The following is a 20,376-nucleotide window of genomic DNA, read 5'->3' as shown; positions in this document are numbered from 1 at the left end:
GTGTAATTATCATGTAAGTGACCAGAGAAAGCTTCTGTAAATCCTGAACTCATTCTATAAATTTTTTGAGGAATTTTCCATCTTCTAAAGATTGGTTATCTTTCTTTTCAGCATTTACTATCACAGTTCCCAAGGACCTGTATGTGGTAGAATATGGCAGCAATGTGACGTTGGAATGCAGATTTCCAGTAGACAAACAATTAAACCTGCTTGTGTTAGTTGTTTACTGGGAAATGGAGGATAAGAAAATTATTCAGTTTGTGAATGGGAAGGAAGACCCAAACGTTCAGCACAGTAGCTACCATGGGAGGGCCCAGCTGTTGAAGGACCAGCTCTCCTTGGGAAAGGCTGCACTTCAGATAACAGATGTGAAATTGCAGGATGCAGGGGTTTACTGTTGCTTGATCAGCTATGGCGGTGCCGACTACAAGCGGATTACTTTGAAAGTCAATGGTAAGATTTATTATAGATAATAAGGCATAACCTTTGTTAAAACCATATCTCAGTGTTGAACTTTTCGTTCTTGGAAGTCCAGCTTCACTTTCCACAGCAGTAGTCTGTTATTCATTCATTCGCACACTCATCCAATGCGTGTTGCTTGAGCACATCCTGTTTGATAGTCCTTAGAGATCTAGAGCCAAATATGACAATCATGTTTCACAGTACATTCGGTTTTCCCAAAAATTCCTAATCTTCACTTTTTTATTATTATAAAAGTAATATGTATACACATACTTGCAAATAATTCACATACTATAGAAGAGGATACAATGAACTACAAAAATGTCTCTCCTCCCTTCGCCACTATATATTCCATGGCATGCAAAGGTAATAATCACTATTTGTATGTTCCTCCAGGAATTTTTAAATTTAGTACCTCTTTCTCAGTTTTATGAGGTCTGCCAGCATTTTCCTTCCTTGGAAACTCTCTATGTCAAATGTAAATAAATATATTAAAAACAAATCCCATTGTAAAGTTCACAATCAAAAAGACTTGAAGTCAATCTATGAAGACAAAAAATCATCATGTCAAGTATTGAATAAATGAAGAGAGTATGAACTGTGCTCACTGGGCACACTTTCATCTTAAAAATCTGTGCCAATATTATGTTGGAGTGTTGAAGAGGAACTATGAGTGTCCAATTCCTAGGTACTGACCTATAAATATGATATCTGGTCACCTGTGTTCAAAATTTTGGGTTGCTTCTAGCTAAATACAGAGAAGGAAATGGCAACCCACTCCAGTACTCTTGCCTGGAAAATCCCATGGACGGAGGAGGCTGGTAGGCTGCAGTACATGGGGTTGCTAAGGGTCGGACATGACTGAGGGACTTCACTTTCACTTTTCACTTTCATTCATTGGAGAAGGAAATGGCAATCCACTCCAGTGTTCTTGCCTGGAGAATCCCAGGGACGGGGGAGCCTGGTGGGCTACTATCTATGGGGTTGCACAGAGTCGGACATGACTGAAGCGACTTAGCAGCAGCAGCTAGCTAAATAAAGGAAAAACACCTTAGTTGACCACCTCTGCTTTCACTGTTAAGATCCACAAAATGGAGAGCTGAAAGAATCCCAGACTAGAGCAGCTAGTCCAAACACCCAAAGAAATCTCCACAAAGGATCTTCTATTCACAAACTTACTGCAATGATACCCTTGTCATTTGGATCTCCCTTCCATAGCCTTTTGTAATTTCTTTCAGATATTGATTTGGAATCTGCCATCTATAGTCACAGTTTTGAGAGTATCTGCTTGCTTCTTTTTTTCACATGGTGACCTTTTAATATGTGACTAGAGTTAAATAGTCATTCCTTGGTGTTTCTAGTCCTGACCTAAGCATCAATCTGAAGGTCTGTAATATAAATAAGAAAAGTTTACATTTATCATAAAAGAGTAACTAATCATTATACACTCAAAATAAAATTTATACAGGAATGTGTCTTATTTCATGGTGCATCGCTGGGCCTCTGATTTTGGCTCAGTTAATGCTACTGTTGTCAAAATCTCACTTGTCTTATGAAATAGATTTAATTTAATTGTATCTTACCATATGTTTCTCCAGAGCAGATATTTATAAAAACAAGCTGATGGGATCCCAAGTTGAGATTTTTAACTTTTCTTCAGTCTATCAGCAGTTATCAGGCATACTATATTTCAAGGTATTAAAGAAATGATCAAGACTTAGCTCCATGAACAGCCAGCATTGTTGGATCTTGGGTGGGTAGGAAGAGTGTCAGCTTGGCATAAGTGGATTAGAAGGAAGTACAGAGTATAAGCTTCTGCTTCCATAAGAAGAGTCTCTCATCAGCCTGTAGGGAGTATGCAAAGAGTGGGAAAGCTGTCCCTGTTCTTCCAGTTTTTCCTGGCTCTGTAATGTCCCTTGTGGATTTGTGATTTTCTCTGCTGTAGTTTAACACAGTAGAAAACCTTTCAGCACTGGTGGTTTTTCCAAGGTGGGGTCCTTGATGGAGCAAAACAAATGACCAGCCAGATTTGAGGATGTGATTTGTTTGACCATTCCATTTCATATTGTAAATTACTAAATTGGCATCCTAGTCCCAGAACATCTCATTGTCATTTGCACACAGTGGTCTTGGAGGTTATGTTGAGCTGCACTGAAAGCAAACCAGACACCAAGCTTTCATTGCACTGAAGCCATGCTGGCTTACATGAGCTTTGCAACTCAGGGAAATATAACTCCTGAGTCATCTCCATATGCAAATAATTTCACCAGTAAAGCTGTGGAGCTTCTCTTCCCATCACTGCAAACATGTGGTCTCATAGCTTCCCCACAGGGAGTTCAGTCACCATGGGATTTTAAAGGTGAAGCATTTCAAAACTAAAATTTGAGTTTAGTTTTAGGTTAACTCAATTATTATTATCACTTTGGTGTTATTGCACCTTTCATTTTTGTTTAAATACCAGATTCTCAGACATCTGCCTTTTCAGTTGAAGATGTTATTTTTTCCTTAAACATTGAACCCTATAGCCAGGAAAATGAAGTGCCCATTTATACTTTCAAGAACTTAAATGGGATTCGGCAACTGAAAGAACAAAGTATGTGTAGTTATCCTGATAAAGCAAATTTGTTTGTATGGACCAAGGATTAACTGCTTTACCACCCCCATCTCTGCCCCAAATTCACCAACCAGTCTTGTTTTTTTCTGTAGCGTTTGACCCCATCTAATATATCGTGTAACATATAAATGCACCTATATATTTGTTATTATCTCCCTCCTTCTTCTAGAACATACAGTCCACAAAGACAGAGACTTTGGTCTGTTATATTCATTGCTGTTTTCCTAGGACTTGGCATATAAGAGTAGTAGTAAGACAGGAACACATAAAAAAATATTCTTGAATGAATGAATGATGTATTTCCTCAAATAGGATAAATCTAAAATTTTTGAAACTTGAACAAGTTTGAATATATAAAAATTTCTTTCCAAGGCTGTTCATCAGGAGCTGTCAGTACTTTCTAAAGAATACCACCTGAGTGCACTTTGGTAGCAGTAAGAAGAGGAAGAGCAACTGTAGCAGTAATAGCAGTAGTAATGAACACTTCTGTAGTACTTAAGGGCCAGGCCCCATCCTAAGCACTTTACCTGTATTACCATGTTTAATCCTCAAATGACTCTATGGAGTCAGAGCTTATAATGTTAAAAATGCATGTTTTTCACATTTTACGAGCTCTGAAATCTGAGTATATCTTTCAGTAGGTAACATCTTAGAGTCAGTGACATATGGTGTTAACTCTTCTCATTTCATTGATGAGGAAACTAAGATCCAAAGAAATTTAAGTAATTTGCCAAGTTCATTCAACTATTAAGTGATGAAGCCAGGTTCTAAACTCAAGCAATTTGGCTTTGAGGTCTGCCCTTAACAGCCAGGTTTTATTTTCTGTGTTTTTACCTCCAAAATGTGTATTGAGCTATATTAATATATTGACTTAAAACTGCTGTTAACTTTTCATGGTCTGGATTAGCACCTGTGTACTCAACCCACTCCAGTACTCTTGCCTAGAAAATTCCATGGATGGAGGAGCCTGGTGGGCTACAAGTCCATGGGGTCACAAAGAGTCTAACACGACTGAGCGACTTCACTTTCACTTTCACTTTTCACTCTAGATCTAGTAAACCAGTCATCTGCAAATGTTTTTGATTACCTATCCCATCAGGAAAGCATGTTAAACATATATTTATGTGTGTGTGTGTGTGTGTGTTTATAAAGAATATATTTGTGCTAGTATATAGGTTATGTCATAAAAAATTGACAGTTTTAAAGGCAAAAGAAATTGAACACCACCAATTTTATATGGTTCATATGAAAATACATTGAACAATCTATAAATATAAAAAATACAAATTTTAAAAAGATGACATGAGAATTTAATAAACAATATTTTCAATGTCTTACTAATTATGATGCTTCACTATCATCAGCTAATATTTCAAAACAGAGTGTATCTCAGGTGAAATTCATCGATACCCAAAGAGGATGGTCTTGACAATCTTGAAGTTTTTTTTAACCAGTGCCTTGTCCCGTTCAGTTAGGTACTTGTTTTACCTCATAAAGCTGTGGCAAGAAGTATCACTCCTGCCATTTCCTTTTGGTTTTTGCTTGAATTATTGGTAATACCTTCAATGCTCATCTTCTTTGTGGGAAACCTTTTAATTAGTTGTTCATTTGGTAAGCAGGTTAGTTTAGTTAAAATTAGGTAAGAGAACCTGAATATCTATAATAATCTCAAACAAGTCACTGTCCTCCCTTTGGTATTATAAAATTCCTCTATTCCTTTAAGACCCTCATGAGGCGCACAAAGTGAGGGGCAGTGTCAGTCAGTAAAATTTCTTAAGTTTAGATTATTTCTTAATTGTTATGATAAAAATACATATGAGTGTAAGTTCTAATATTTTCCTCTTATACCATTAGCGGTAACACTAAAGTATTAGGAGTAAAAATTATGCCAACAGAATAATAACATGTTAACGTAGTTGTAATGAATAAACATGAAATAAAGCTCTTAAGCAGTATAAGTGCACTAATCTACTAAAAATTCAGTACATTGGATATCTTAATCCTAAAAGCATCCCAAATTAATGATGTAAAATTTAATCAAAGTTAAATGATTTATTAAAATAACCAGCAAAAAGTTTAAAAAATAAGTATCATAGTATTCTAGATGAAGTCCTAGAACAGCAAAAGGACATTAGGGAAAATCCAGTGAAATGGAACAAAGTGTAAGATTTAGTTAACAGTATTGTTCTAGTGTTGACTCCTTAGTTAGGACGAAAGTACCATGGTAATGTAAGGTGGTAACAGTAGGGGAAACTGAGGGAGAGGTACACGGGTACCCTATACTATCTTTGCAACTTTTCTGTAAATCTAAAACTATTCTAAAATCCTATAAATGCACTTAAACTTTAAAAAGTATCATTCAGAAACATATATCAACTTTACAATGACATAATACTATTTTCATTCCTAATTTCTGATCATTCACATAAAGTTGAAAAAGTGAATGGCATATCAAAATGAAATTTTCTGTTTATTAAATAAAATGTAAGAAAACAGTGCCGAACAGCTGGAGAGGTCTGTGTTTATGAAGACAGCTTTACAACAACAAAGGGAAAATATCCAGGAATAAATTTAAGAATTTGATCCTTTATAAAAACTATAAAACTTTACTGAGAAACATATAAAGACTTGAATAAATGACAGACATGTTTTATATTTGGATAGAAAGACTACTGGTATAAAGTTGTAAGGTCGCTTTTAAAACAATCTATACATTTACTTTGAGCTCAATAAAAATAGCAATATACTTTTTATAGCAAGATAGGTACTCCTTTAAGCCCAAACTTGGCCCAAGTATGAGTGGAAGAGTTGAGGCAAAACTACCGGACATTCCCCACTGCTGAGACATCTGAGCTTTAAGATTATTTCTCTGAGAAGCCTGGATTGGTATTCTATCTAAGATTGACAAGACCAAAAAGCCACATGTCTATGCTATGCTATGCTAAGTCGCTTCAGTCGTGTCCGACTCTGTGCGACCCCATGGACTGTAGCCTACCAGGCTCCTCCGTCCATGGGATTTTCCAGGCAAGAGTACTGGAGTGGGGTGCCATTGCCTTCTCCGGCCACATGTCTAGTTCTGTGTTAAATGAAAGCCATGCCTTCTTTTTGTTCATGACCTAGCTCCATACCGCAAAATCTACCACACAATTTCTGTCGATCCAGTCACCTCTGAACATGAACTAACGTGTCAGGCTGAGGGTTACCCTGAAGCTGATGTCATCTGGACAAGCAGCGATCACCAAGTCCTGAGTGGCAAAACCAGCATCACCAGTTCCAAGAGGGAGGAAAAGCTTTTCAATGTGACCAGCACACTGAGAATCAACACAACAGCTGACAAAATTTTCTACTGCACTTTTCGGAGATTAGGTCATGAGGAAAACAACACAGCTGAGTTGGTCATCCCAGGTAATATTCTGAACATCTCAATTAAAATGTGCCTAGTATTGTCCCTTGGTACGTAGCCTGATGCCTGCTTATTATAAACTTTCATTGTTTGTTGAATGAATGAATAAACTGTTTATATGAATGAACTACATTTACAAAATGCATTCTGCTGCCTCACCTCCATTCATCCTAGTCATATTTCTACTTAGTAAACATTAACCAAGTATTTATGCAATATGCTGTACATTCCAGGCATTAGAGGCTCATAGAAAAGTAAGAAACAGTTAACACTTTTAAGGAAATGGATAATAAAACAGGCAATCCCATTTCATGTTAGAAATGCTCTTGTGGCTGGGGGGGATCCGGGGGAGCACCTGAGAGGAAGACTCAACTCAGGCCATGTTTCAGGAATCCAGATCTGAGTACATCACAGCTGTTTCCTTCTTTCCAGAGTTTCTGTGGCAGGAAACAAATAGGATGTACTTTTCTATCTTATTCCAGATGGGAGAGTGCCTTCCTGCCCATTCTGTCTCCTCCAAGGTAGTCTTCTTAGTGCATAAATCTGTGTTCCCCTGGGCAAGCGACTTTATTTCTTCTGTGCTTTTCACTTTTCTTACAAAGTTATAACCTATTGGGCAACAGTATCCTGGAAATACATGGGCTACAATGCATGAAAATGATTTGAGACTCTTGTTTGCACAGAATCAGCTATGTTTTTATCTCACTTTCCTACAGAAGTGCGTAAGGCAGGATATAATTTGGTGAGAGGCTCAGACCTTTAGAGAAGGTGAGCCTTGAGAGCATGATGTTAATATAAACCCAGAGGTCTTCTGAGAGGCACTTCTCACCACACTCTCCTCACCCCCACTAGATGTTGACAGTAAAGCTCTGGTACTTCAGAGAAAACAAATCAAAAATTGAATAGAAAAGGCAAACAATAGGAAAAGACAATCCAGGGTAGTCCTAAGAACAAAAAGAACAAAAGCAGTTTAGAAAATTAAAGAGTCACTTTGGGAGGAGCTGCATTAGTATTTCCCTGCCGTTTAAAAGCTGTTTTATAACAACTTACTTGTGGGAAGACCTAGGGTTAACTCACCTAACTGTTTGAAATATGTGTTCTCATCTGTCACCTGAGGGTTTTTTCTTTAATACTTGGCACACCTAACTCATAAAGTTATAAACAGACTTTGTAAACTGCCAGCTACTAGAGAAAGACTGACTATGATTGTGGCTTTAAAACTTGAACTAGGTAATCACGAATCATGGCTAATGGTGGGAGGTGGGAGTTAGTCTCTGAGCATCATGTGCCATAAGACCGCTTTTCTTCCTACAGGGGGCTGGAGATAGAGAGATTGGTGAAAAGTACCAATAATTAGATGTCCCAAGGTGTTCAAATGGTGGAGAGAAAAAAAGCAAACCGTGATCCACAATCATGGCCACAGATGTGGGGAAGGAGGAGCTCTTTTGGGAGTGCCGATTAACCATCACACTGCATCTTTGCCATGTACAGTAGGCTGCTAGCTTTTATATTAAGGAATGCAAGAAGTGAAATAATCAAGGCTGTCATATAATACGGAGCTGCCACTCCCTGTGAAAAGCATTTTATTAACATTTAGCCTCACAAAAATTTCAGTATCATTTCCATTTTGTAAACTGGTAAGTGATTTGCCAGAGAACTCAAAGCTAGTGAGTAGCAGCAGAACTTAACCCCAGGCCCACCTGTCCAACACCTGGGCTGCTTCCAGTTTTCCATGTTGCCCCCATTTTCGTATCTGAGGTATTTCACCATTCCAGCCACTCACTGGAAAGGAACTTTTAGTACTTAAGAAAATGCTAACCTAAATTAAACTTCAAAGATGATTATCCTCTTGGTCCCTCCCAAAGAAAATTTTATCTTTAGTCAGTTTCATTTTATTTTGTTTTTCAGAACCATATCCAGATACAGCAAAACAGAGGAATCACTTGGTGATTCTGGGAGCTCTCCTCTTGTTCCTGCATGTAACCCTGGCAGTCATCTTCTGTCTGAAAAGAGATGGTATTTCCTTTATTGTGACAGTCTTTGGTGGGGTTGTGGAAAAACGTATGAGACTGCTACTGTTGTCACAGTGGCACTTAGTGGGCAGAGCCAGGGATGCTACATCTCCTATAATGTGCAGGACAGTCCCAGGTATCGGAAAAGTATTCTACCCCAAATGCTAGGGGTGCCCCTAACAGGAAACAGTGATTTATAAAATGCCTTTCTATTAGCCTTCCCTTCCAGGGCCAACTTTCAATTATGCAAAGTAGATTTTTAGCTACCGTTTTCTGCAGCATCATTTTAATTGGAGGGTGGCAGTAAACACTTGTAGTAACATTTCCAAGGGGGTGAGAGTTGGATCATGGCTGCAGGCAAACCTGACTTGCCTCTGCAAGGTAGCACAAAGACACTCCACTGTTTCACAGGAGTTATAGTGAAGCTGTGCAGGATTGCAGGGTGAAGATCATGAGAAAAAGGGTGTGTATGGAGGTTGAAGAAGACCAAGTGTTAAACAGTTTCTTTCTATCATGCAAATAACCACAGACTTACATGAAAGAAAAAGTTAAAATGCCTGTTGGTTTCAGTTGAATTTGTCTTGAGTTAGTTACACTGTTATATTGAGCTGGCTTCTGGGAGCTTTAAATAATAAAAATAGTTCCTTATGTAGAACAGTGGTACTTTTACCACAGAGCAGTTTGCTGAAGGTATTATATAGTTTCCAAAATAATTTCAATGTGTATATTTCTCTATTTATCCAAGGGGACAATTAAAATTGAGGAAAATGTGTCTGTTTGAATAATTTCCTTTCATTTTAAGATGATTCAGAGTAAACATTTCCCCAGTACTTTGAGAAGTATACCAAAGGATCCAATGATGATCTGTGTATAGAGTTATCTAATGGCAAATAGGGAAGTGGAAAATGGAAGGGAATTCCAATAGTTGTTGAGAAATTCCCTACAACCCCTTAAGGGGTTGGGTGGATCTGGGAAAGTGGTGTAATTGAGGGAGTGGAGGTCAGCTTCTCTTAAGGAACAGAAAACTGAGACAGCCAGACTGTATGGATAAAGTTTCAGTGATAGGAAGATACTGAGGTGGTGTTGATTTGTCCAAGGAAGTGGCTGTGACCACAATTTGCATTTCCATGTGACAAATCATTAACTGGCATTAGAAAGGACTAGAAAACTAAAGTATAATAAAGTGTCTCAGGATATGGTACATCTGTGGGGGAAGAATAAAAAATAAAAGTATATACCCCTGAAGAAAATTTAGGAACAAAAGCATGTGTCCTAAACTGTTGGGACCCCTGGAAAAAGGAAGTTACCAGATTTCCTAAGGGATTAGAAATATTTCATAGGAACCTAGGATTTAAACTTGAGTCACTGTGTGGGCTGTATAGTTGTATTACATGAAAACAAAAATAACTTTTTTTCTTCAAGTGAGAATGATGGATGTAGAAAAATGTGGCCCCCAAGATATGAATTCAGATCAACAAAATGGTAAGAATTTTATCAGGGATTGGAAGTTGAAGAAAGGAAACAAAAAGTTAAAGAACAAGGGGAAAGCTATCATTATAATCTCCCCTTATTTACTGAATGCTGAGTGTTGGAACTACCAGCTCCTATTTGTCTCACGACTCTGATATAAGAATGGTTCCCACAGTCTGAGATTTAGGGATAGCAGAGGGGAGAAGAGGGATGGCCCTTTGGGGAGGTGGGAGAAGGAGGCAGCTTCTCTCTGCTGAGGTCCTTTGGTTTGCATCCTAACATCTCCCTGCATTAGGGGACCAAGTTGATTTATGTGGTTGGGTGATAGATGAATGGATGGGGAGATAGATAGAACTTTTATATCAGGCACTGTATATACTGCTTCATGTACAATACCCCAATCTTCTCCCTCCACAATATCAAAGAAGATTTATTTTTTTATTATCTCAGGATAATACTAGATTATTCCTGTTTTATAGTGGAGAAAGCAAAGAGTCAAGAAGATAATATGAATTGCTCAAGAACACAAGTCTTGACAAAAATCAGGCTTTGGAGCCTGCTAACCTGACCATGGAACCTAACTCTTAACCTGTTCACTTAAATCTGTTTCATCACAAATGTCTACATTTGTAGAAGTCCAGAAAGACCTCACCCAATCAAGATCATTGAACTAAGAAGAAAACTATATTAAGGTTTCTGATTCTTCTTACGTAATTTGAAACCAAACTTCACAATAAGCCCAAGTTTAAAGTTAGTCTAATTACCGTGGACAAGATCAGGCATGTTTCATTATGTCCATAACACTCATTTGTGTTGTAAAGCTAATTAGTGAGTGTTGTTTGGAGCTTCTTAGGGTGACAGACCATCTCAGTTTGCCAAGAAGTGAGGGTTTTCTCAGAGCATGAGTCTTTCAATTTCATAACCAGGACAGTTCCTGGCAAATGGTAGGTGGTTACAGTCTATAATGTAAAGGGAATTGGGCATAAATATAATATTTCTTTGTCTTCTTGAAAGCTTATTATATCATCTAGCAAATATATCTTATGTTTCTCATTTTCACTCTCCAGCTACACAATTTGAGGAGACGTAATCCAGTGTTGAAACTTCTGATCTTAAAACAGGGATTCTCAGCCTGTGGTTTGGCTTTATCAGACCAGAGGCATGCAGTGGGCCAGGGGGTTGCCTATGATGTAGAACTTAAAAAGCCCAAGCTCTGAAAACAGAAGCTGAAAAAGAAGAGGAGAACAAAGGAAGAAGGAATAAAGGTACCCTGGAAGGAAACATTGGTATTCCGAATGATGGAAGACTCATCAATGCATGTGAAAAGGAGAAAGGACACTTCTAAATGATGAATCTCCATGCACATTATCTATCACTCATCTTAGGAAAACAGGTTGAGATTCCCTGATTTAATGGTCAGTTCCTACAGAAGTGCCCTTTGCCTTTACTCAGTGTCTTGATTTGTCTTCTGGTTGATTGAGCATCCCAGTGTTGCCACAGTGTTTCAGTATGACTGTGGGGTCTTGTCATGTGAGTGTGGTGGGGTCTTGTCATGTGAGTGTGGTTGTGAGTGATTTCTTTTGAAGATATGCTGTAGTAGAAATTAACATTTTGTCACCAGACCAAATTTACTGCTCGATGACTTGTGTGTGTCAAGTAAAATGTAGTATTTGTAAAGTACTTGATATCCTCTATAATTGTCAGTACTTAGGAATCATAGAGAACAAACCATTAGTTTGTATAAGATATTTTTAATACCTTATTTAACCCACTGATATTTCAATTGACTTGGATAATCTTATTCTCAGACCTCAAAATAAGATACGTTACCAAAATATCTGTTGCATTTAAATATCAGCTTTATAATTATGTGTACACATAATCTCATTTCATCCCTGTAGCAACTGTGTTGTGTTAAGCACTATTATTCTACCTATTTCACAGCTGAGGGAGCAGAGGTACAGTAACTTGACCAAGACAATACATAGCAGACCTCAGATTTCCAAAACTGTCACCCTCCGTCCTTTTATTTATTTATTTATTTAAATTGAAGTATAGTTGATTTAGTGTTGTGCCAATTTCTGCTGTTAAGCAAAATAACTCAATTATACTTATATATGTTCTTTTTTAATTATTAAAAAAATTAAAAAAGCACTTTTTTACCTTCTGTCCTTTTAGAATATGATTTACAGCTATGCTTTACTTTAAGACATGTTCATTCAGCTAACATTTAGGAAGTGCCCTAGCATGTCAGTCACTGTGCCAGGCAGAGTCTACAGATGTGAGCAAGAAAAGGAGGCTTCCCTCTAGGAGCTCATAGTATAATAAGGACATCAATAAGAAAATGTATTGCTACAATATGTCCATTATAGCACAAAGTTTAAGAGGAGAAAAATGTTGTGAGGAGGAAAGTTTAGAAAGCTTCCAAAGGAGGGTATTCTCTGGGTAGCCAGCGAGTGTGTTCCTGGACAGTTGAAAAATGTAAATATTTTAAAAATCAAAGCGGTTTCAGTTTATGAGATGTCAGTATTCTTTAAAACCATGGAAAGTGGCTCTTGAAATCCTTTTCTATCACTGTATTTACCCCTGATTTGTTTGCCTTTGCCATGAAATTGATGCTTATTTATACATGGCCTGGTATTGTTAATAGCAGTTTTCTTTTTTATTTAAATACAACTGAATTTTGAATTTATGCTTTTTCATGATTCAAAATTCAAAAAGTCCAATAGGAGACATTAAAATGTCTCCATTCCATCCTCCTACTTATCTAGTTTCCCTTTCCAGAAGCAACCACTCTTATCTTTTGTTCATTTGTCTTCTAAAGATATTCTGTGAATATATGTGGAAATATTTGTAAAGTGTGTGTATAATTTTTATTTTTGCTCTTTTCCACATAAGTGTTAATGCATTATGCATCTGCTGTACACTTTGCTATTTTTATTTAATATACTATTTCTTATGTAGTAGATAGAACAAATGTGAAGTTCCCAGAGGCTGGGCACTGTCTTGTTTGTTCTAGGTCATCTTTTCCATAGCCTCTTAGTGTCTTTCAGAAGATGTGTGTGCATGCTAAGTCACCAGTCATGTCCCTGTGCGACCCTATGGACTGTAGCCTGCCAGGCTTCTCTGTCCATGGATTGCTCCAGGCGAGAATACTGGAGTATGTTGCCCTGCTGTTCTCCAGGGGATCTCCCCATCCCAAGGATCAAACCCACGTTTGATCTTATGGGAGACATAAAAGAAGTGAGTTTGATCCCTAGGTTGGGAAAATCATCTGGAAGAGGGAAGGGCAACCCGTTCCAGTATTCTTGCCTGGAGAATTCAGGGACAGAGAAGCCTAGCAGGCTACAGTCCCAGGGTGGTACATACCAAATAGTTACTACAATTTAGACAACCAGCCTTTGTCGAGTACTTGCTCTATGACTGTGTTTAGATTTGGTTTATTTTGTGTTTCTCAAAGAGAGAATGTGTTTCTCACAATGGATTTTCCAGAATGCACTATGTCAACCTGGCCTTAAAGGATGAATTTATTGCTAAGTCTGTATGACAGAATCATGTCTGGAACCTGTTTTTTCTGTTTTTTTTTTTTTTCTGTTTTCTCTTGAGTATAAACTTGACTTTGATGTTGCACTTGCAAAATATGTGTTCTTTTTGGAAATTCCGGTCAAGAACCTTGACCCTAGATCCTCATTTGTGCCAGAAAAGGCTTGTGAGGCCCTGTGAGCAGTCTGAACCCTTGAGTCTAACCAGTTCTTACCACTACACAGGTCTCCTAAGATATTGCTTTCCAAAGGTTCAGATACCCTCTAAGGAGATCCCAGAATATTTCTTCCCTCCTCACTTACCTGGATCAGTGACAAGGAAAATGTTCTTTGCTTTGCCATATATCAAGGCTGGAGAAACAGAATCTCCAACAGAAATTTTCCTGTTAACTTTTTGTACATGCTCATTTGCACAATATCCCTTGTTTGGGTGACAGTATCCTTTGTTTTGTGTGAAGTACAAGCAAGAATTTTGGTTCAGCAAGATGTGAAGTCTGTTCATTCTATTCCTAAATCTTAACGCCTTTTTGTGGTGTTGGATTTCTAAGGCACTTTATTCCTTTGTCTTGTGTTTCATTGTAAATAATATAGTCAGAGATGATATCTAATTCTGCATTTGTCATTGTTTACACCTGCATTAATTTAATAAAATATTCTTATTTATTTTGTTCCTCAGTTCATCCGCGTATCAGTTTTCTTGTTTCCTACATGTTTTATAAAACCATTCTGAGTTTAACATTGCAATGGAGACAATTACTTGGAATATCTTCAGCTACATTCTTAGTTCTGTTTTTCATAGCTATGTAAACATAGCTTCTATGTTACACAGTATACTCTTGCATCCCATATGGTGAAAAATATCAAAAGCATGTTTTAAAGAATGTATTGAAAATTTTCATCCTCTCTCACTCAATAGCTTCCTTTAGGATAATACCAAGAAAAGAGTCAAAATTGTGATGTTCAAATCACTATTGTGAAGATCTAAGGGCAGGAAGATAAGAGAAAAGTGATCTTCGAGAGAACTATAGGGAAATGAAGGGACTTTCCTTTGCAAGAGTACTCTTCTCAGATCAGTAGACATGGATATGCAAGCCCATTCATGTGAAGCTGGATTTGTTCAGTCATCAGGTTCTGAAAAGGAAGTGAGAAACCTAGAACAAAGTTGAGGATTAAGGCCTGGCACAGGGTGGGACTGTAAGATTTAATGTGTCAACTAACTTACGCAGTCATCAATCTTACTTTAAAGAGACTTTTAGTCATTTCTCTAAATCAGACACTCTTAAAAGATAATGATGACTATTTCTAAGAATATGTGACAGATTATAGATGATTCTAAAGAAAAAAAATCAGTATCTTTGTAGAATGATGATATAATGTTTATGCTACTGCTGGGCAATGAAAGCAATAAAAATCTTTAGTTGACGTCAGAATATTTCACCTTTCTGACCAGTCTTCAAGGCTGGCTTTGGTGGTCCTGGTTCTGGATGAAATTTTGTGACACTGGAAGGGTCTATATTGTAGGAAAGTTAGCCTAAAAATGGACCAGGAGCTTTCATTAAGCTTTTACTCCAATTCCGTTTATAAGCATGTGACTGTCTGCCACAAGTGGACCAAATATATTTTTATCTAAATATTTTAGAAACATATAGATTCAGTTCAGTTCAGTCGCTCAGTCGTGTCCAACTCTTTGCGACCCCATGAACCGCAGCATGCCAGGCCTCCCTGTCCATCACCAACTCCTGGAGTCTACCCAAACCCATGTTCATGGAGTCGGTGATGCCATCCAGCCATCTCATCCTCTGTCGTCCCCTTCTCCTCCTGCACCCAATCCTACCCAGCATTAGGGTCTTTTCCAATGAGTCAACTCTTTGCATGAGGTGGCCAAAGTATTGGAGTTTCAGCTTCAACATCAGTCCTTCCAATGAACACCCAAGACTGATCTCCTTTAGGATGGACTGGTTGGATCTCCTTGCAGCCCAAGGGACTCTCAAGAGTCTTCTCCAACACCACAGTTCAAAAGCATCAATTCTCCGGCACTCAACTTTCTTCACCGACCAACTCTCAAATCCATTCATGACTGCTGGAAAAACCATAGCCTTGACTAGACAGACCTATGTTGGCAGAGTAATGTCTGCTTTTCAATATGCTATCTAGGTTGGCCATAACCTTCCTTCCAAGGAGTAAGCGTCTTTTAATTTCATGGCTGCAATCACCATCAGCAGTGATTTTGGAGCCCCAAAAAATAAAGTCTGACACTGTTTCCCCATCTATTTCCCATGAAGTGGTGGGACCAGATGCCATGATTTAGTTTTCTGAATGTTGAGCTTTAAGCTAACTTTTTCACTCTCCTCTTTCACTTTCATCAAGAGGCTCTTTAGTTCTTCTTTGCTTTCTGCGGTAAGGGTGGTGTCATCTGCATATCTGAGGTTATTGATATTTCTCCCGGCAATCTTGATTCCAGCTTGTGTTTCTTCCAGCCCAGCATTTCTCATGATGTACTCTGCATGTAAGTTAAATAAGCAGGGTGACAATATACAGCCTTGACGTACTCCTTTTCCTATTTGGAACCAGTCTGTTGTTCCATGTCCAGTTCTAACTGTTGCTTCCTGACCTGCATACAGGTTTCTCAAGAGACAGGTCAGATGGTCTGGTATTCCCATCTCTTTCAGAATTTTCCACAGTTTATTGTGATCCCCACAGTCAAAGGCTTTGGCATAGTCAATAAAGCAGAAATAGATGTTTTTCTGGAACTCGCTTGCTTTTTCAATGATCCAGTGGATGTTGGCAATTTGATCTCTGGTTCCTCTGCCTTTTCTAAAACAGCTTGAACATCTGGAATTTCACGGTTCACGTATTGTTGAAGCCTGGCTTGGAGAATTTTGAGCATTACTTTACTAGCGTGTGAGATGAGTGCAATTGTGTGTTAGTTTGAGCATTCTTTGGCAATGCCTTTCTTTGAGATTGGAATGAAAACTGACTTTTTCCAGTCCTGTGGCCACTGCTGAGTTTTCCAGATTTGCTGGCATATTGAGTGCAGCACTTTCACAGCATCATCTTTGAGGATTTGAAATAGCTCCACTGGAATTCCATCACCTCCACTAGCTTTGTTCGTAGTGATGCTTTCTAAGGCCTACTTGACTTCACATTCCAGGATGTCTGGCTCTAGGTGAGTGATCACACCATCGTGATTATCTGGGTCATGAAGATCTTTTTTGTACAGTTCTTCTGTGTATTCTTGCCACCTCTTCTTAATATCTTCTGCTTCTGTTAGATCCATACCATTTCTGTCCTTTATCGAGCCTATGTTTGCATGAAATGTTCCCTTGGTATCTCTAATTTTCTTGAAGAGATCTCTAGTCTTTCCCATTCTGTTGTTTTCCTCTATTTCTTTGCATTGATCACTGAGGAAGGCTTTCTTATCTCTCCTTGCTATTCTTTGGAACTCTGCATTCAGATGGGAATATCTTTCCTTTTCTCCTTTGCTTTTCACTTCTCTTCTTTTCACAGCTATTTGTAAAGCCTCCTCAGACAGCCATTTTGCTTTTTTGCATTTCTTTTCCATGGGGATGATCTTGATCCCTGTCTCCTGTACAATGTCACGAACCTCTGTCCATAGTTCATCAGGCACTCTGTCTATCAGATCTAGTCCCTTAAATCTATTTGTCACTTCCACTGTATAATCATAAGGGATTTGATTCAGACTACTATTTTAAAACTTAGAATTCAGAATTAACTTTTTCACTATATATAAACCTAAACAAATTTGTGAAGATAAATACATTTCATTTTTAGAATTGTTCCCTATTCCAGGCCCCCCTAAGTTGAGGAAATTAATATTACAAACTAAATTTTTCCTATTATAATTTAAATATTTTCAGAATTATCTGTATTTTAAAAGAGATTAGGGCCTTTCCTTGTGATCTACTGGCTGAGACTTTATGCTCTCAATGTAGAGGGCCTGGGTTCAATCCCTGATCAGGGAGCTAGATCCCATATGCCGCAATTAAGGGTTCGCATGCTGCCACCAAAGATCCTGCATGCTGCAACAAAGATGGGAGATCCTACATGCCACAACTAAGACTTGGTGCAACCAGATAAATAAATAAATATTTTTAAGAGGTTAAATTTTAACCAAATTGAAGCAGTTATTGTTCAGTTACTCAGTCGTGTCCGATTCTTTGGGACCCCATGGACTGCAGCACGCCAGGCTTCCCTGTCCTTCACTTTCTCCCAGAGTTTTCTCACACTCATGTCCATTGAGTCGATGATGCCATCCAACCATCTCATCCTTTGTTGCCCCATTCTCCTCCTACTATAGCATCAGTGTCTTTTACAATGAGTTGACTGTTTGCATCAGATGGCCAAAGTAGTGGAGCTTCAGCTTCAGCATCAGTCCTTCCAGTGAATATTCGGGACTGATTTCCTTTAGGATTGACTGGTTGGATCTCCTTTCAGTCCAAGGGACTCTCAGGAGTCGTCTCCAACACCACAGTTGAAAAGCATCAGTTCTTCAGTGCTCAGCCTTCTTTATGGTCCAACTCTCACATCTGTACATGACTACTGGAAAAACTGTAGCTTTGACTATATGGGCCTTTGTCAGCAAAGTGATAGCTCTGCTTTTTAATACACTTGTCTACACGTGTCATAGCTTTTCTCATAAGGAGCAGGTGTCTTTTAATTTCATGGTTGCAGTCACCATCCACAGCATTTTTGGAGCCCATGAAAATAAAATAATTACAATAATTACCATTTACTGAGCATGTACTCTGTGTCAGGCACTAGGACTACACACATTATCTCATTTAATGTCATGGCCTGGTGATGAGGTGTGCCAAAAAAGTGCACCACATTTACCTGGAAAGCTACCAAATCAGGAAAGTTAAGAAAAACTGGAGCGTTCATAAGGCAAAATTGGAATTCCCTGGTGGCACAGTGGATAAGAATCTGCCTGCCAATGCAGGGGACATGAGTTTGATCCCTGCTCCAGGAAGATTCTGTGTGCTGTAGAGCAACTAAGCCCGTGTGCCACAACTGCTGAGATTGTGTGCTCCAACTACAGAAGCCCATGCATCTAGAGCCCATGCTCCTCAACAAGAGAGGTCACTGCAATGAGAAGCCTGAGTGCTTCAACAAAGAGTAGCCCCAGCTTGCTGCAACTAGAGAAAACCCACATGCAGCAATGAAGAGCTAGAGCAGCCAAAAATAATTTTTTAAGGCAAAAATAAATAACTTCATAATTGCATTGATATTATGGGAAGGTTTTTTTTTAAGAGTTTGTGTTATAATTCTTGCTGATTATTTACTTAATTATTTTCCCTCAAGAGAAAAATACAATGGTCATTCAAATGTTATATATATATTATAACTATAACATTAATTTTTAATGGAGAAAAGTTGTGGAACATTGGCTAAGATATACACTTCTCAGTTTCTTACTGTTGTGAAACTATGATATTTTGACTGTTTTCCACCAATTTGTGATCTGAGTGCTGATTCTATAGTATAACAATGCAGTTGGATGGACAGGAAGTTCTGAACATCTGTTTGCACTCAAGTAAATATTATCAGTAAACAGATCACTGATCTCCACTTTGCAGTCAATGTGCCCTCTCTAGGATATCTCTTTTTGTAGAAAATGAGAGTGGCTTATACTGTCTCACCAAGAAGGGAGACAAGCTGGGGAGATGGGCAGCAGCCTAGAGTGTGGAGTGAAATCTCACCTACAACCCCAGGATTTAGTTCCTCATCAGAGCTTTTCAGTCCAGGTGCGAAACCCAGGGATGACCCAGAGAGGGAAAGGAGGTCAAAAATGATAAGAAGAGACACCCACTGCAAGGATGGGGCCTGAGCATCATCATCATCTTGGTTGAAGGGAAGGTAAAAGGAGGTGAAGATGCACCCAGTTTCTACACTTGCAGCGTCTCTTGGCTGGAGACCAGTCAAAGAATCACACACTCTCACATTCACACTTTGAGACCCCTGAGGATGACTACAATGGTGACAGAACTGAATTAGGACAGCATTCCAACGCCTACATTTTGGGACAGGAAAACTCTCAACATAAATAAATGTTTTACCAGAATAAGTTCTTCTGGCAGGATTGTGTTATATCTCAACATATTAATATTTTTCTCTGTGTATTTCCTGCCTCCCTCTTGGGCTTCTGAGGGTCAGTTTTCCTTCCCAAGCCCATGCCAAAGCTGACACCTAGAAAGTACCACTTTAATACATAAATTCCACTCCCATTTCCCACAGTTCTACTACAAGCATCTCAGTGGGTGACTAACTCCTCAGACTTCTTCTACATGCTAAGCATTTACATGGTATTGTGGAGGAGTCAAAGATATTTAACGTGACTCATGCTCTCATGAAGCTTACAGTCTGAGGAGACAATATATAAATTTAGGAAGAATTAAACAATAAGAAGATGAGACTTTTAAAAATGTCTCAAGAGAGAAGAGAGGACAGCAAATGCTGTGAAGTAAAGGAGGGAAGAAATAGTAAGGGCTAGAAAACCTTCAACAAGTAAGCCATATTCAACTTGGACCCTGGAGAATGGGGAAGATGCCTACTTCTTTATTTGTTTTAATTGGAGGATAATTACTTTGCAATGTTGTGTTGGTTTCTGCCATACAACAACATGAATCGGCCATATGTATACATATCCCCCCTCCCTCTTGAACCTCCCAGGTGCCTAGTTCTGATGATGTGTGTCTTAGTCCACTTGAGCTGCTATAACAAAATACCACAGATTGGTGGCTTGTAAACAGAGTTTATTTCTCATCATTTGGAGACTAGGAAGTCCAAGATTAAGGTATCAGCCTGCTTGTGTTCTGGCCAAGACCCTCTTCCTAGTTCATTGATGGCACTTTC

The 20,376-nt window shown here is 38.5% G+C and overlaps 2 protein-coding genes across 13 annotated transcripts in view; both read left to right on the top strand.

Moving 5' to 3' along the window:
* Positions 1-11,195, top strand: part of CD274 (CD274 molecule) — a 127,790-nt gene extending 116,595 nt beyond the window's left edge. For 9 of the 12 annotated variants that reach the window (XM_081501756.1, XM_081501746.1, XM_081501792.1 and 6 more), the window contains 5 exons: positions 112-453; positions 6,197-6,481; positions 8,388-8,495; positions 9,914-9,973; positions 11,029-11,195. In XM_081501756.1, coding sequence (XP_081357882.1) covers positions 112-453; positions 6,197-6,481; positions 8,388-8,495; positions 9,914-9,973; positions 11,029-11,051 — 818 coding nt within the window. In that variant the 3' untranslated portion in view covers positions 11,052-11,195. Of the gene's footprint in view, positions 1-111; positions 454-6,196; positions 6,482-8,387; positions 8,496-9,913; positions 9,974-10,440 lie in introns of all 12 variants that reach the window. The other 3 variants (XM_081501766.1, XM_081501765.1, XM_081501782.1) reach the window with 2 other exon arrangements.
* Positions 11,029-20,376, top strand: part of PDCD1LG2 (programmed cell death 1 ligand 2) — a 155,491-nt gene continuing 146,143 nt past the window's right edge. Inside the window, exon 1 of the mRNA XM_081501857.1 lies at positions 11,029-11,376. The gene's annotated coding sequence lies outside the window, so the exon portion shown is untranslated. The remainder of the gene's footprint in view (positions 11,377-20,376) is intronic.

Source organism: Giraffa tippelskirchi, chromosome 1, assembly GCF_054371585.1.
Source record: "Giraffa tippelskirchi isolate mGirTip1 chromosome 1, T2T-mGirTip1v1.2.pri, whole genome shotgun sequence".
In the NCBI taxonomy this organism is placed as follows: Eukaryota; Metazoa; Chordata; class Mammalia; order Artiodactyla; family Giraffidae; genus Giraffa; species Giraffa tippelskirchi.
The sequence above is the reverse complement of the archived record's forward strand: the minus strand, read 5'-3'. Positions and strand labels throughout refer to the sequence as shown.